The 16,928-nt window shown below is 48.6% G+C and overlaps 1 protein-coding gene across 2 annotated transcripts in view; it reads right to left on the bottom strand.

Annotated features, from left to right (window-relative positions):
- RIC1 (RIC1 homolog, RAB6A GEF complex partner 1) overlaps positions 1 to 16,928 on the bottom strand; it is a 225,152-nt gene that overhangs the window by 45,057 nt on the left and 163,167 nt on the right. For both annotated transcript variants that reach the window (XM_069764353.1, XM_069764361.1), the window contains exon 12: positions 16,419 to 16,622. In XM_069764353.1, the coding sequence (XP_069620454.1) occupies positions 16,419 to 16,622 (204 nt within the window). The remainder of the gene's footprint in view (positions 1 to 16,418; positions 16,623 to 16,928) is intronic.

Here is a 16,928-nt window from a genome sequence, read left to right as displayed (position 1 = left end):
TGGGACACCTGTGCTGCGTCTCCTTAAAAAGCCAAGTCACGCATCCACTACAGTTTGACTGTAGAATGGGCTAAATTGTGTACGTCTTTCATTCAGCGTGTGCAAGTAGACAAATTAATAGAGCAACCTTTCACTTGTGCAGCATTAATACTGCACAAGGTGTGTCTCTTGTAGTTTGTAACACCTGAGGGGGGGTTAAAGGTTTCCTTTGAAATTGGTTCAACTAGGCTTCGGCCTACACTCTGCTCCTCTCCTCCTCCTCCTGCTTCACCACGGGCTCTAACATCGGAAGTTTTTGCCCGCAAGTGCTAGCTGCACAGAGAAAAACACCCGCCATTGTGTTAGTGGGGTTCAGCAACGCCAGCTGTTCCCACACTGTGTAGCCGGCAAAGTGTCCTGCAAATGCAACGCTGACACAAAGCTGCCTCCAGTGCAGGCTTCGGCCTACACTCTGCTCCCCCTGCTTACCCTTTGCTCCAGCACCGCTAGTTGGGCCTCTAGGAAGACAATCTTTAATAGGCAACGCATCTGGGTTCCAGCACCGCCAGCTGGTTCTCGGCAGTGTTTTTGTCACTGGTACTCCCTCGTGCCAAACCTGGTTCCAGCACCGTCAGCTGTTTCCGGGTAGTGTCAAGCTCACAGACGCCTATGCTTGCCCCGTCGTGTTGCGGTCGGGTTAGCCAACTCCAGGGTGCCTCCAATTTAGGAGCTTCCTATGTGGGCTGCGTGAACTGGTAGTCAAGGCTGGTTCTGTAGTGCCAGTAGGCCCAGCTCCCCCTGTAGGACTGTTGGGGTTCGGTAACTGCGGCTGCCTCGCGGCCTAGCTGTTCTCTCCTCTCCTGTGAGCCTTGGGGTCCACCACCTGGTTCCAGCACCGTCAGCTGGTTCCAGGCCGAGCCTTTGGCTTAGGTGCCTCCTCCTGGGTATCCGAGTTCCGCCAACGTCAGGCGGTCCTTGGTAGTGCTTTTAAGCGCGGGCACCTACAGCTTAGTAACCGGGTTCCAGCACCGTCAGCTGGTCCTCGGTCGTGCCATTGGCTCTTGCACACTGGGGCAACGCATCTGGGTTCCAGCACCGCCAGCTGGTTCTCGGCAGTGTTTTTGTCACAGGTACTCCCTCGTGCCAAACCTGGTTTCAGCACCGTCAGCTGTTTCCGGGTTGTGTCAAGCTCACTGAGACGCCTATGCTTGCCCCGTCGTGGTGCGGTCGGGTTAGCCAACTCCAGGGTGCCTCCAGTTTAGGAGCTTCCTATGTGGGCTGCGTGAACTGGTAGTCAAGGCTGGTTCTGTAGTGCCAGTAGGCCCAGCTCCCCCTGTAGGACTGTTGGGGTTCGGTAACTGCGGCTGCCTCGCGGCCTAGCTGTTCTCTCCTCTCCTGTGGGCCTTGGGGTCCACCACCTGGTTCCAGCACCGTCAGCTGGTTCCGGGCCGAGCCTTTGGCTTCGGTGCCTCCTCCTGGGTATCTGAGTTCCGCCAACGTCAGGCGGTCCTTGGTAGTGCTTTTAAGCGCGGGCACCTACAGCTTAGTAACCGGGTTCCAGCACCGCCAGCTGGTCCTCGGTCGTGCCATTGGCTCTTGCACACTGGGGCAACGCATCTGGGTTCCAGCCCCGCCAGCTGGTTCTCGGCAGTGTTCTTGACACAGGTACTCCCTCGTGCCAAGCCTGGTTTCAGCACCGTCAGCTGTTTCCGGGTTGTGTCAAGCTCACTGAGACGCCTATGCTTGCCCCGTCGTGGTGCGGTCGGGTTAGCCAACTCCAGGGTGCCTCCAGTTTAGGAGCTTCCTATGTGGGCTGCGTGAACTGGTAGTCAAGGCTGGTTCTGTAGTGCCAGTAGGCCCAGCTCCCCCTGTAGGACTGTTGGGGTTCGGTAACTGCGGCTGCCTCGCGGCCTAGCTGTTCTCTCCTCTCCTGTGGGCCTTGGGGTCCACCACCTGGTTCCAGCACCGTCAGCTGGTTCCAGGCCGAGCCTTTGGCTTAGGTGCCTCCTCCTGGGTATCCGAGTTCCGCCAACGTCAGGCAGTCCTTGGTAGTGCTTTTAAGCGCGGGCACCTACAGCTTAGTAACCGGGTTCCAGCACCGTCAGCTGGTCCTCGGTCGTGCCATTGGCTCTTGCACACTGGGGCAACGCATCTGGGTTCCAGCACCGCCAGCTGGTTCTCGGCAGTGTTTTTGTCACAGGTACTCCCTCGTGCCAAACCTGGTTTCAGCACCGTCAGCTGTTTCCGGGTTGTGTCAAACTCGCTGAGACGCCTATGCTTGCCCCGTCGTGGTGAGGTCGGGTTAGCCAACTCCAGGGTGCCTCCAGTTTAGGAGCTTCCTATGTGGGCTGCGTGAACTGGTAGTCAAGGCTGGTTCTGTAGTGCCAGTAGGCCCAGCTCCCCCTGTAGGACTGTTGGGGTTCGGTAACTGCGGCTGCCTCGCGGCCTAGCTGTTCTCTCCTCTCCTGTGGGCCTTGGGGTCCACCACCTGGTTCCAGCACCGTCAGCTGGTTCCAGGCCGAGCCTTTGGCTTAGGTGCCTCCTCCTGGGTATCCGAGTTCCGCCAACGTCAGGCGGTCCTTGGTAGTGCTTTTAAGAGCGGGTACCTACAGCTTAGTAACCGGGTTCCAGCACCGTCAGCTGGTCCTCGGTCGTGCCATTGGCTCTTGCACACTGGGGCAACGCATCTGGGTTCCAGCACCGCCAGCTGGTTCTCGGCAGTGTTTTTGTCACAGGTACTCCCTCGTGCCAAACCTGGTTTCAGCACCGTCAGCTGTTTCCGGGTTGTGTCAAACTCGCTGAGACGCCTATGCTTGCCCCGTCGTGGTGCGGTCAGGTTAGCCAACTCCAGGGTGCCTCCAGTTTAGGAGCTTCCTATGTGGGCTGCGTGAACTGGTAGTCAAGGCTGGTTCTGTAGTGCCAGTAGGCCCAGCTCCCCCTGTAGGACTGTTGGGGTTCGGTAACTGCGGCTGCCTCGCGGCCTAGCTGTTCTCTCCTCTCCTGTGGGCCTTGGGGTCCACCACCTGGTTCCAGCACCGTCAGCTGGTTCCAGGCCGAGCCTTTGGCTTAGGTGCCTCCTCCTGGGTATCCGAGTTCCGCCAACGTCAGGCGGTCCTTGGTAGTGCTTTTAAGCGCGGGCACCTACAGCTTAGTAACCGGGTTCCAGCACCGCCAGCTGGTCCTCGGTCGTGCCATTGGCTCTTGCACACTGGGGCAACGCATCTGGGTTCCAGCCCCGCCAGCTGGTTCTCGGCAGTGTTCTTGACACAGGTACTCCCTCGTGCCAAGCCTGGTTTCAGCACCGTCAGCTGTTTCCGGGTTGTGTCAAACTCGCTGAGACGCCTATGCTTGCCCCGTCGTGGTGCGGTCGGGTTAGCCAACTCCAGGGTGCCTCCAGTTTAGGAGCTTCCTATGTGGGCTGCGTGAACTGGTAGTCAAGGCTGGTTCTGTAGTGCCAGTAGGCCCAGCTCCCCCTGTAGGACTGTTGGCGTTCGGTAACTGCGGCTGCCTCGCGGCCTAGCTGTTCTCTCCTCTCCTGTGGGCCTTGGGGTCCACCACCTGGTTCCAGCACCGTCAGCTGGTTCCGGGCCGAGCCTTTGGCTTAGGTGCCTCCTCCTGGGTATCCGAGTTCCGCCAACGTCAGGCGGTCCTTGGTAGTGCTTTTAAGCGCGGGCACCTACAGCTTAGTAACCGGGTTCCAGCACCGCCAGCTGGTCCTCGGTCGTGCCATTGGCTCTTGCACACTGGGGCAACGCATCTGGGTTCCAGCACCGCCAGCTGGTTCTCGCAGTGTTTTTGTCACAGGTACTCCCTCGTGCCAAACCTGGTTTCAGCACCGTCAGCTGTTTCCGGGTTGTGTCAAACTCGCTGAGACGCCTATGCTTGCCCCGTCGTGTTGCGGTCGGGTTAGCCAACTCCAGGGTGCCTCCAGTTTAGGAGCTTCCTATGTGGGCTGCGTGAACTGGTAGTCAAGGCTGGTTCTGTAGTGCCAGTAGGCCCAGCTCCCCCTGTAAGACTGTTGGGGTTCGGTAACTGCGGCTGCCTCGCGGCCTAGCTTTTCTCTCCTCTTCTGTGGACCTTCAGGTCCACCACCTGGTTCCAGCACCGTCAGCTGGTTCTCGGCAGTGTCTTTTGCTCTTGTACCTTCTGCTCCCCATCCTGGTTCCAGTACCGTCAGCTGGTTCCGGGCAGAGCCTTTGGCTTAGGTGCCTCCTTCTGGGTATCCAAGTTCCACCAACGTCAGGTGGTCCTTGGTAGTGCTTTCGGGCACGGGTACCTCCTGCTTAGTAACCGGGTTCCAGTAACGTCAGCTGGTCCTCGGTAGTTCCATTGGCTCTTGGACCTTCGGCTACCCATCCGGGTTCCAGTACCGTCAGCTGGTTCTCGGCAGTGTCTTTTGCTCTTGTACCTTCTGCTCCCCATCCTGGTTCCAGTACCGTCAGCTGGTTCCGGGCAGAGCCTTTGGCTTAGGTGCCTCCTTCTGGGTATCCGAGTTCCGCCAACGTCAGGCGGTCCTTGGTAGTGCTTTTTAGCACGGGTACCTCCTGCTTAGTAACCGGGTTCCAGTAACGTCAGCTGGTCCTCGGTAGTTTCATAGGCTCTTGAACCTTCGGGTAGCCATCTAAGTTCCAGTTCCATCATCAGGTTCTTGGCATTTTCTCAGCCTTCTTGTACCTTCTGCTACATTTCCAAGTTGAAGACCCTAAAGTCGACGACCCGGAAGACCACCCCGATGACGACGACGACCCGGAAGACCACCCCGATGACGACGGCGGAGACAACGACGGCGGAGACGACGACGGCTGAGACGACGACGGCGGAGATGACGACACTGGAGACGACGACCCTGGAGACGACGACCCTGGAGACGACGACATGGAAGACCGAGAAGCAGAAGAACAAGAGGCTGCAGAACAAAGAGCAGAAGAACATTAAGCATAAGACTTAATATCAGAGCAAAAGATATTATCTAAATTATATGCAGAAGAAGACTAAGCAGTGTATGGGGGTGAGTCCGTTCCTCCTCGTGGTGCCCCTGGATAAAGCCTGATGCTGCAGGCCAAACTGAACGCGGACAAATGTAACTTTTGTGACTGGCAGAACGGAAGGTGTAATCTTCCAACTTTTATAGATAACAACTACGGGAATGCCTGTCACAAATGAGAATATGATGAAGAAGTAGAATAGGAAGAATAATAACAGTGGAATAAAAAGAATATGTAGAATAGGAAGAATAATAATAGTTGAATAAAATGAATATGAAGACTGTAATCAAAAAAAAAAAAAAAAAAGGTAAAGGATGAAGAAGAAGATGAATAAGGTGAAGAAGAAGTTGATGTCAAAGATGCTGATGATGATGAAGATGAAAGTGTGGGAAAAGAAAAAAAAAAAAAGAAAAAAAAGAAGGGGAAGGGCGTGGAATAGTGAAACATCAATATCTGACAAAATAAAAAAAAAAATTTACATAGTCAATATCTTTGTCACTCCGAACGTCTTAAAAAAAAAAACAAAAAACATGCTATTCTATTTGATTGGGATAAACCTCTATGACTTTAATGTCTCCGTCACCTCCCCAAATACATCCGGCATTATTCTTAGTTGTTTTCCTTCATGTAGAATGAACCTACAAGGCAAGAAAGGGTTTATTTTAATTCCGATATTTTGGTCCCATTGACTTGCATTGGGATCGGGTATCGGTGATATCCGATATTTTTTGAATATCGGCCGATCCTATCCGATACCGATACTTTCCGATATCGGAAGGTATCGCTCAACACTACTAGTAACACAAAAACGATCCGATTTTGTCAATCCCCCTTTTTGTCTGGGTAATAAAGGGGTGGATTCTAAAGAGATACAGTAGGTGCGAAAGTATTCATAACCCGCCCCCTGCTCAGCATTTTTCGTGTTTTGCTACCTCATCACAACCTGGAATTTCACTGTTTTTTTGCGATACACACATGCTAGCCACCTTAGGGAGAGACCCAAGTTGGGCTAAATGTAGCGGGACGAAAGAGACCGAAAAGCCCTCTACTTAAAGGAAATACATAGTGGATGCTTTCCTGAAACGGAAAGTACTTGCAAGCAGCATAATACAAAGAATAGCTGGTTTACCCAGAATCCTTTGCAGTAGGCGGAGCTATGCAAATCATCTCTTTCCACCCCAGTCTAATCCACAGCGCTTGGAACCGCCAAGCGTGCAATGCTGCGGATTAGTTTCTAAATTTACACAGCCAACCAATTCCTACCTGTGGACACGTGTTTCGGGCTTTAGGCCCTCATCAGCACAGGGCTGGAATTGGTTGGCTGTATGGAGTGGGGCTCGGTGAGCAAGCGATACACACATGCTAGCCACCTTAGGGAGAGACCCAAGTTGGGCTAAATGTAGCGGGACGAAAGAGACCGAAAAGCCCTCTACTTAAAGGAAATACATAGTGGATGCTTTCCTGAAACGGAAAGTACTTGCAAGCAGCATAATACAAAGAATAGCTGGTTTACCCAGAATCCTTTGCAGTAGGCGGAGCTATGCAAATCATCTCTTTCCACCCCAGTCTAATCCACAGCGCTTGGAACCGCCAAGCGTGCAATGCTGCGGATTAGTTTCTAAATTTACACAGCCAACCAATTCCTACCTGTGGACACGTGTTTCGGGCTTTAGGCCCTCATCAGCACAGGGCTGGAATTGGTTGGCTGTATGGAGTGGGGCTCGGTGAGCAAGCGATACACACATGCTAGCCACCTTAGGGAGAGACCCAAGTTGGGCTAAATGTAGCGGGACGAAAGAGACCGAAAAGCCCTCTACTTAAAGGAAATACATAGTGGATGCTTTCCTGAAACGGAAAGTACTTGCAAGCAGCATAATACAAAGAATAGCTGGTTTACCCAGAATCCTTTGCAGTAGGCGGAGCTATGCAAATCATCTCTTTCCACCCCAGTCTAATCCACAGCGCTTGGAACCGCCAAGCGTGCAATGCTGCGGATTAGTTTCTAAATATGTATTTCCTTTAAGTAGAGGGCTTTTCGGTCTCTTTCGTCCCGCTACATTTAGCCCAACTTGGGTCTCTCCCTAAGGTGGCTAGCATGTGTGTATCGCTTGCTCACCGAGCCCCACTCCATACAGCCAACCAATTCCAGCCCTGTGCTGATGAGGGCCTAAAGCCCGAAACACGTGTCCACAGGTAGGAATTGGTTGGCTGTGTAAATTTAGAAACTAATCCGCAGCATTGCACGCTTGGCGGTTCCAAGCGCTGTGGATTAGACTGGGGTGGAAAGAGATGATTTGCATAGCTCCGCCTACTGCAAAGGATTCTGGGTAAACCAGCTATTCTTTGTATTATGCTGCTTGCAAGTACTTTCCGTTTCAGGAAAGCATCCACTATGTATTTCCTTTAAGTAGAGGGCTTTTCGGTCTCTTTCGTCCCGCTACATTTAGCCCAACTTGGGTCTCTCCCTAAGGTGGCTAGCATGTGTGTATCGCTTGCTCACCGAGCCCCACTCCATACAGCCAACCAATTCCAGCCCTGTGCTGATGAGGGCCTAAAGCCCGAAACACGTGTCCACAGGTAGGAATTGGTTGGCTGTGTAAATTTAGAAACTAATCCGCAGCATTGCACGCTTGGCGGTTCCAAGCGCTGTGGATTAGACTGGGGTGGAAAGAGATGATTTGCATAGCTCCGCCTACTGCAAAGGATTCTGGGTAAACCAGCTATTCTTTGTATTATGCTGCTTGCAAGTACTTTCCGTTTCAGGAAAGCATCCACTATGTATTTCCTTTAAGTAGAGGGCTTTTCGGTCTCTTTCGTCCCGCTACATTTAGCCCAACTTGGGTCTCTCCCTAAGGTGGCTAGCATGTGTGTATCGCTTGCTCACCGAGCCCCACTCCATACAGCCAACCAATTCCAGCCCTGTGCTGATGAGGGCCTAAAGCCCGAAACACGTGTCCACAGGTAGGAATTGGTTGGCTGTGTAAATTTAGAAACTAATCCGCAGCATTGCACGCTTGGCGGTTCCAAGCGCTGTGGATTAGACTGGGGTGGAAAGAGATGATTTGCATAGCTCCGCCTACTGCAAAGGATTCTGGGTAAACCAGCTATTCTTTGTATTATGCTGCTTGCAAGTACTTTCCGTTTCAGGAAAGCATCCACACTGTTTTTTTGAGACTTTACATCAGTTCATGTAAAGAACATGCCTACAACTATGAACATTTGGCTTTCCTTTTTTTGTGAAGCTAACAACAAATAGGACAAAGTAACTGAAAAAGTCAGTGTGCGTAACTATTCAGCCCCCTAAAGTCAGTACTTTGTAGAGCCTCCTTCTGCGGCAATTACAGCTGCAAGTCACTTTGGAGAAGTTTATCAGGTTTCCACTTCTTGCCACTGGGATTTTTGTCCATTCATTACAGGTGATATCTGGGACTTTACAAAAAAAAACGTATCTAAGAACTAACAGGCAGGATTGCAACTTCCCCGATTTGGAGCCAGTCATAGCGTTTACTTTGGTGGCCAGAAAGTTAAATTTTAGTCTCATCACAGCACCTTCCTCCATACATTTGGGGAGTCTCCCACATATCTTTTGGCAAACTCAAAACGAGCCTTACAATTTTTGTGTAAAAGTAAAGGCTTTTCTTTCTGTTCATTCTTTCATTGAGGCCACCTCTACGGAGTGGACGACTTATTGTGGATGTATGGACAGATACTCCAGTCTCTGCTTAGGAACTCTGCAGCTACTTCAGGGTTACCTTTGGTCTCTATGATGCTACTCTGATTAATGCCGTCGTTGACTGTGCTGAGAGTTTTGGACAGCACCCCTCTCTTGGCAGGTTTGTTGTGGTACCATGGTCTTTCCATTTGATGACAATGGATTTGATGTAGATCTGGGGATTATCAGAGATTGGGATATTTTTTTTTTTTAATAGCCCAACCCTGACTTGTGTTTCTCAACAACTTTGTTGGAGATCTCCTTGGTCTTCATATTGTTGTTTGATTAGTGGTGCAGCCTCTGTGGCCTTTCAGAAAAGAGGAGTGTATACTGACTGACCATGTGACACTTAGGGTATGTTTGCACGGGACGTATTCTTTCAGTATTTGCTGCGAACCGGATGCTGCATACAGCCTGCAGCATCCAGATGTTACAGCATACTGAATGGGATTTTATGAAATCCCATGTCCACTATGCGTACAAACACGCAGTGGCACAGACCTGCGTAACCGGACATGAAGCGCGTCTTTCTAGACTGCAGCATGTATATTTATCTTGCGGCGACGCTCAATCTCCGCAAGATAAATAACACAGTCTACGTATACGATGTGGTGAATCCGCCTGTGTTCAATGAACACAGGTGGAATCACCGTGCGTACAAAAGGGGGCAGTGCTTTGGGCAGAGCGGGGTATCCGCTGCGTTCAAAGCACTGGGATTCCAGACTGTGGACACATACCCTTAGATTGCACACAGGTGGACTTCCTTTCACTAAGCATGTGACTTATGAAGGCATCGTATTTTTCAGACTATAAGATGCACCTTTTCCCTCCAAAAATGTGGAAGAAAGGGGGGGGGGGGGGGGGGGGTTGCCTGATGGTTCAGATATACCTGCATTGGCTGCGGTGGGGAGGTGGGGGAGTGGCAGCGGCGGAGCAACGGGTCACAGGAGGCAGGAGCTGGCGGTTAACTCCAGTGCCCGCTGCTAAAAAGAGAAATAAATATTCACTGTATTCCATGCCCATGGTTTTTTTTAATGTTTTTCTGATGGTGGCCATGCATACCAGAATGGGATAGGGGCCAATCAAACCAGGATAAGGATGGGGCCATGCATACCAGGACAGAGATGGTAGCCCTGCATACCAGGATAGGGATGAGGAGACCAAGCATACCAGGATAGGGATGATGGGGACCATGCATGCCAGGATAGGGATGAGGGGACCATGCATGCCAGGATAGGGATGAGGGGACCATGCATGCCAGGATAGGGATGAGGAGACCAAGCATGCCTGGATAGGAATGAGGAGCCATGCATACCAGGATAGGGATGAGGGGGCCAAGCATACCAGGATAGGGATGAGGAGGCCATGCATGCCAGGATAGGGATGAGGAGACCATGCATACCAGGATAGGGATGAGGGGGCCATGCATACCAGGATAGGGATGAGGGGGCCAAGCATACCAGGATAGGGATGAGGAGGTCATGCATGCCAGGATAGGGATGAGGAGACCATGCATACCAGGATAGGGATGAGGGGGGCATGCATGCCAGGATAGGGATTATGGGGGCCATGCATACCAGGATAGGGATTATGGTGGCCATGCATACAAGGATAGGGATGAGGGGGCCATGCATGCCAGGATAGGGATGAGGAGGCCATGCATGCCAAGATAGAGATGAGGAGACCATGCATACCGGGATAGGGATGAGGGGGCCATGCATACCAGGATAGGGATGATGGGGGCCATGCATACCAGGATAGGGATGAGGGGACCATGCATGCCAGGATAGGGATGAGGAGACCAAGCATGCCAGGATAGGAATGAGGAGCCATGCATACCAGGATAGGGATGAGGAAGTCATGCATGCCAGGATAGGGATGAGGAGACCATGCATACCAGGATAGGGATGAGGGGGGCATGCATACCAGGATAGGAATTATGGGGGCCATGCATACCAGGATAGGGATGAGGGGGCCATGCATGCCAGGATAGGGATTATGGGGGCCATGCATGCCAGGATAGGGATTATGGGGGCCATGCATACCAGGATAGGGATTATGGGGGCCATGCATACCAGGATAGGGATGATGGGGGCCATGCATACCAGGATAGGGATGAGGGGGCCATGCATGCCAGGATAGGGATGAGGAGGCCATGCATGCCAAGATAGAGATGAGGAGACCATGCATACCGGGATAGGGATGAGGGGGCCATGCATACCAGGATAGGGATGATGGGGGCCATGCATACCAGGATGGGGATGAGAGGACCATATATACCAGGATACGGGATACTAGTACAGAACTGGTACTGTAAGTATTTAAAAAGGAAGGACTTGATCAATTTCCTTGAGTTCTCACATTTTTATTTCAGTCACAGTTCTGTTTGTAAAGGGAATCTGTCATTAGTTTTTTGCTACGTAATTGGAGACAACCAGAATAATGGTATCACTTACCACATTACTCGGTGCAGTTTTGTTATAATCCCTGTTTTATCCATTGGAGATGTAGCAGTCATCAGAATGCTGAGCTCTGGTATAACCCCTGCCACACCACTGATTGTCAGCTTCCTGTGTGCACTGTACATTGTCAGTAAACTGTCAACCAGTAGTGGGGATCAGATTATACAGATTACAGTGAAGGAAATTATTTGATCCCTTGCTGATTTTGTAAGTTTGCCCCCTGTCAAAGACATGAACAGTCTATAATTTTAAGGGTAGGCTAATTTTAACATTGAGAGATAGAATATCAAAAATAAAATCCAGAAAATCACATTGTATACATTTATTTGCATTTTGCAGGGAGGAATAAGTATTTGATCCCTCTGACAAACAAGACTTAATACTGTCCATGTCTTTGTCAGTGGGCAAACTTACAAAATCAGAAAGGGATCCATTAATTATTTCCTTCACTGTACCTGGACTGCTGTGCATGTGAGTCCTAGCCAGGCGGTGATAATCTCCTGCTGACAAAGCACTGATTGTAGTGAAACTACAATACATAGCCTAATAATAATAAATGACTAATCTCTGTAATCCAGCTCTCTTGCTCTATATTATACTGCTCTCATACTAAATGGCAAAATCCTTCTGACAAATTCCCTTTAAGAATAAGATCAAATTAGGACAGAACTCACCATAAGTACACAGTCACGTGAGGAAGAGGTATCCAGGTATTACCAAGAAAGAAAAAAAAAGGATCCTTAAGAGCAACCTGTAAAAAACATATGGGCTTAATCTGCAAGTTACGGTAAAAGCTTTCTGAACCTACCCGCTGACCGCACTAGAGCCCTGCTGCTGGAAGGAAATGGAACTTTATTCCTCCCGGCAGCGTTCAGTCATGGGAATGGCGCCAGTCTGTATATAGAGCAGTGGCTATAACTATGCCCCAGCACTCACTGACAGCAGGCTCTCAGTCAGTGCCAAGAAGTGGTTACCGCCATCACGCTCTATACACAGAGGTGACTGAAGCGCCACCCCAATGACTGAGCGCCAAACGCTCCTGGGGGGGAATAAAGTTCATGGTGCAGGCGTCAAGCAGGTTCAGAATGCTATTAACCTGCAGATTAACCCCATATCTGCAGGTTAATAGGGATTTTCACTTTAATCCGCCACAAAATCAAATAAATGAGGAAAAAGCAGCCACAGCATCCACGTTTCGACCCTGACAAGCAGTTGGGTCTTTTTTAAGCAACAGCATAAATAAGACCTGTTTATCAGGAAGTTCCATTTTTCCATTTTGGATGCTATTGCCACTTTTTCAACATTTCTGTTATTGACACTTTTTTTTTGTTTTAAACAGGGAAAACAAAACAGAAAAATGTGTACCGGAAAACAGTGCACCTCTGAGCTGCAGTTTTACTATACCGTTTCTTATTAGGTTATATTCCCTCCAGGAAGAGATCGGATTCTGTTCACTTATTTATAGTGGAAAGGTTTCTCTTCAGAAGGGTGATTAGAGAGGCCGAGACCATTTATAATTTATGGCACGCAGCAGTAAGTTGAGAAGTGATGTGTCAAGCATTTTCAACAATCCCAGGCATGATATTGCCAGGAGGCAACTCCACTGGTCTTTTAATGAAAAGAATTAAATCACCAATATACTTGCAAAAGTACAAACCTCTTTACACAAGAGGATTCAGCTGAAGCAGAAGAACGTAAAACTCCCTAAAGATTCACGGATACCCATCAGAAAAGTTCAGAAAAGTACTGGCTGACTTCTGACAGTCTGGTCGGCATCCCATAAACAGTCTATGAGCAGCCAGTGTAGATTTTCGATGGCTGCCTTTCTCTAGATCAGTGTTCCCCAAGTCCGGTCCTCAAGAGCCACCAACAGGTCATGTTTTCAGCATTTCCTTAGTATTGCACAGGTGATGGAATTATTGCCTGTGCAGGTGATGCAATTATCACCTGTGCAATACTAAGGAAATACTGAAAACATGACCTGTTGGTGGCTCTTGAGGACCGGACTTGGGGAACACTGCTCTAGATCTTGACCCAATAACTGCCATCTAAAGTGACGCTCTATGGTTAGAATTTATTTAGTATAATACAGAAATGTATTCATTTCATTACTAGAACTACCATACTTCATAGTACCCCGTCCGAGGGTAAAAGGTACGTAATAAGTCAAAAACAGAATCAATACCGAAAAGGCATTACAGTGCACCGCAGCTATACAGTTTTCGGTGGTCTTTACTTAACCATAAATGGATTAGTGAGATTGACTACCTCGAGCTAAAGGAGTTTATAAACACTTTTTTAACCAAAAAATAAAAATGTTATGGCTCTGGAAAGAAGGAGAACAAAAATGAAAATGCAAAACCAAAAATACCCCTGGTCGTTAAGGGGTTAACAAATTTGCCATGAGGATTTGCTGCAATTCTGGAGGCCATAAGAGGTCCAATATGTGTGGGCGTCTCTAATGAAAACGGCCACTCAGCGTTTACCCCTGGCCTGTGTTTTCACTATGTAGTCACAGGTCTGAACTGAGCAAGTCAAAGACACAGAAAAGCTATAACACTTGTGACATCTACTATATAATTGTCTAAGGGTCACTTCCGTCTCTCTGTCTGTCTGTCCTGTCTGTCACGGATATTCATTGGTCGCGGCCTCTGTCTGTCATGGAATCCAAGTCGCCGATTGGTCTCGCCAGCTGCCTGTCATGGCTGCCGCGACCAATCAGCGACGGCCACAGTCCAATTAGTCCCTCCCCTGCAGTCAGCGCCCACTCCATACTCTCCGCAGTCACCGCTCACACAGGGTTAATGCCAGCGGTAACGGACCGCGTTATGCCGCGGGTAACTCACTCCGTTACCACCGCTATTAACACTGTGTGACCAAGTTTTTACTAGTGATGCTGCCTATGCAGCGTTAATAGTAAAAACATCTAATGTTAAAAATATTTAAAAAAAATCATTATATACTCACCTTTCGCGACGCTCCGGTGACCGCTCCATGCAAGCAGCAGGTTCCGGTGCCAGGAATGGCATGGGAGAAGGACCTGCCATGACGTCACAGTCATGTGACCGCGACGTCATCACAGGTCCTGCGCTCCTGCGCGAGAAGGACCTGCCATGACGTCACGGTCGTGTGACCGAACTACAAGGGGCCCTCGGAAGGTGAGTATATGTTTATTTTTCATTTTTTAACCTGTGACATACGTGGCTGGGCAATATACTACGTGACTGGGCAATAGACTACGTAGCTGGGCAATATACTACGTGGCTCTGTGCTGTATACTACGTCGCTGTGCAATACACTACGTGGCTCTGTGCTGTATACTACGTCGCTGTGCAATATACTACGTGGCTCTGTGCTGTATACTACGTCACTGGGCAATATACTACGTGGCTGGGCAATATACTAAGTGGCTGGGCAATATACTAAGCGGCTCTGTGCTGTATACTACGTCACTGGGCAATATACTACGTGGCTGGGCAATATACTAAGTGGCTGGGCAATATACTACATGACTGGGCAATATACTACGTGACTGGGCAATATACTACGTGGCTGGGCATTATACTACGTGGCTGGGCAATATACTACGTGGCTGGGCAATATACTACGTGGCTGGGCAATATACTACGTGGCTCTGTGCTGTATACTACGTCAATGGGCAATATACTACGTCACTGGGCAATATACTACGTGGCTGGGCAATATACTACGTGGCTGGGCAATATACTACGTGGCTGGGCAATATACTACGTGGCTGGGCAATATACTACGTGGCTGGGCAATATACTACGTGGCTGGGCAATATACTACGTGGCTGGGCAATATACTACGTGGCTGGGCAATATACTACGTGGCTGGGCAATATACTATGTGGCTGGGCAATATACTACGTGGCTGGGCATTATACTACGTGGACATGCATATTCTAGAATACCCGATGCGTTAGAATCGGGCCACCATCTAGTTAAAGATAAAACCATTATGTAAACACGCGTCATGAGTTTGCCTTTACCCCAACTGTAAAGCTGAATTTTATACATTCTTCCCATACAAATGATATAAGTCAACACTTGTAGACTCGCTCAGGCTTAGCACGATGTCCCGACAAAACAGCACTAGAAAATCCACTGCAATGCAAACGCTTTCGTAGAGGGTATTTCACACTGAGCTCGACAAGTCGAATATAGAGATGAAAAGCTGTTTTCACACAGAGGGCATTGTAATGGGTCATGAAAAAAACAAACTCTACAGTGAGGCTGGAATGCTGCTAGCCTCAGGTACACATCAGTACTACCAAACACCCCCACCTCTTCTAAAGTTCACACAAGTCTGGACGGATTCATACAGCACAAACATTCAGATAAGTGCCCTATGGATATAATCATTGCTTGGCTTGAAGCGGGATTTTATGTACTTACTTTTTAAAGGGAATATATATGTGTGTGTGTGTGTGTGTGTGTGTGTGTGTGTGTGTGTGTGTGTGTGTGTGTGCGCGTGCGTGCATGCGAAGTGATACCCGTCACCTATTGCGAAAGGTGGCACGTGCTATCTACACATGTGTTAGGGTATGTTCACAAATGGCATTTTTTTTAGCATTTTTAAAGAGAGCAGTACCAGTAATAGCAATGCGATGTCCGAGATCTCATGCACATGCAGCTTTTTTTTTATTTCGGATAGAATTTGAGCACTGCAGCGTATTTGAACAGATGTTCAGCAGTATGTTTTTACCCATTGAAAATAATGAGAAACTGCAAAAACCTCCCCCAAAACACTGCATAACATTTTTTTGCTGCATTTTTTTTTGCAACATTTATTGTAGCATTTTAGGTTAATAAATAACTCTTTGGTAACATGCACTGTAGATACATCACTCATGCAATCCAACTGAAAACCGCAGTTATTAGCTGGATTTTATAAGCAGCATTTTACTGCCAGGAATGAAGGTTTTAGCTACAGTAAAAATTGCGGAAAATACCACGCGTGAACATATCCTTTCAGCAGCTATGTAGTTCTGTTCATGAATATAAAGAGGGAAAACTGCAAAATTCAGGATTTAAAAAAAAAAAAAAAGAAAAGAAGAAGAAATGGAAATGTAAAAAATAAAACAAAATGTATGCAGCAAAACATTTCACGTAAACCATAGGTCATTTGCTGACAACACATTCTATCTAGTCTCCAGTTAGCTATGCCTACATGGAGCTCGAATGAAACATTTTATTAGGGCATTTGTCTTACAGATCGGTGTCCTGGTGTAGATAAAAATTGCAGAAAAATAAGTACCTGCACAACATGCCAGTGTCTATGTCCCAGTAAAGTGCTTAAACCCTGAGAATCTACATTTCCTACAGGAAATGAACTTCTGTCGCGTATAGACTTGTGCTCAGGATGTGATGAAGAGCCTCGAACATGCTGAGTCTGAGTGGCATCCCCGCAGTTCAAGTACAAGCGATCTTCTCCTTGGAGCAATACTTGTTCTTGGTTGCTCTGGAAGAGAATAATGCAGTTCATTAAAGTAGAATTAGTCAGCATTCTCGGTTTTATGCAAAAAAGACACATAGATGCTGAATATATAGGACAAGGGCTATCTTTGTGGTGAGTCCGGATTAGGTAAAGATTCACAGTAGACTCTTATGCAATTATTGCATCAAATACATACATGTATAGCTATATGAAGAGATAACCAATATATGTATATGTGCAATTATATGAACACACGTGTATATATATAAAAAAAAAAAAGGGTGGCGCCTGGTGCCATTTTGATGTAAACCAGCGATATGCACAGGCTCC

The sequence above is a fragment of the Ranitomeya imitator genome, chromosome 1 (genome assembly GCF_032444005.1).
Source record: "Ranitomeya imitator isolate aRanImi1 chromosome 1, aRanImi1.pri, whole genome shotgun sequence".
NCBI classification, from domain to species: Eukaryota; Metazoa; Chordata; class Amphibia; order Anura; family Dendrobatidae; genus Ranitomeya; species Ranitomeya imitator.
Note: the sequence above shows the minus strand (reverse complement) of the source record. Positions and strands in the feature narration are given on the sequence as shown.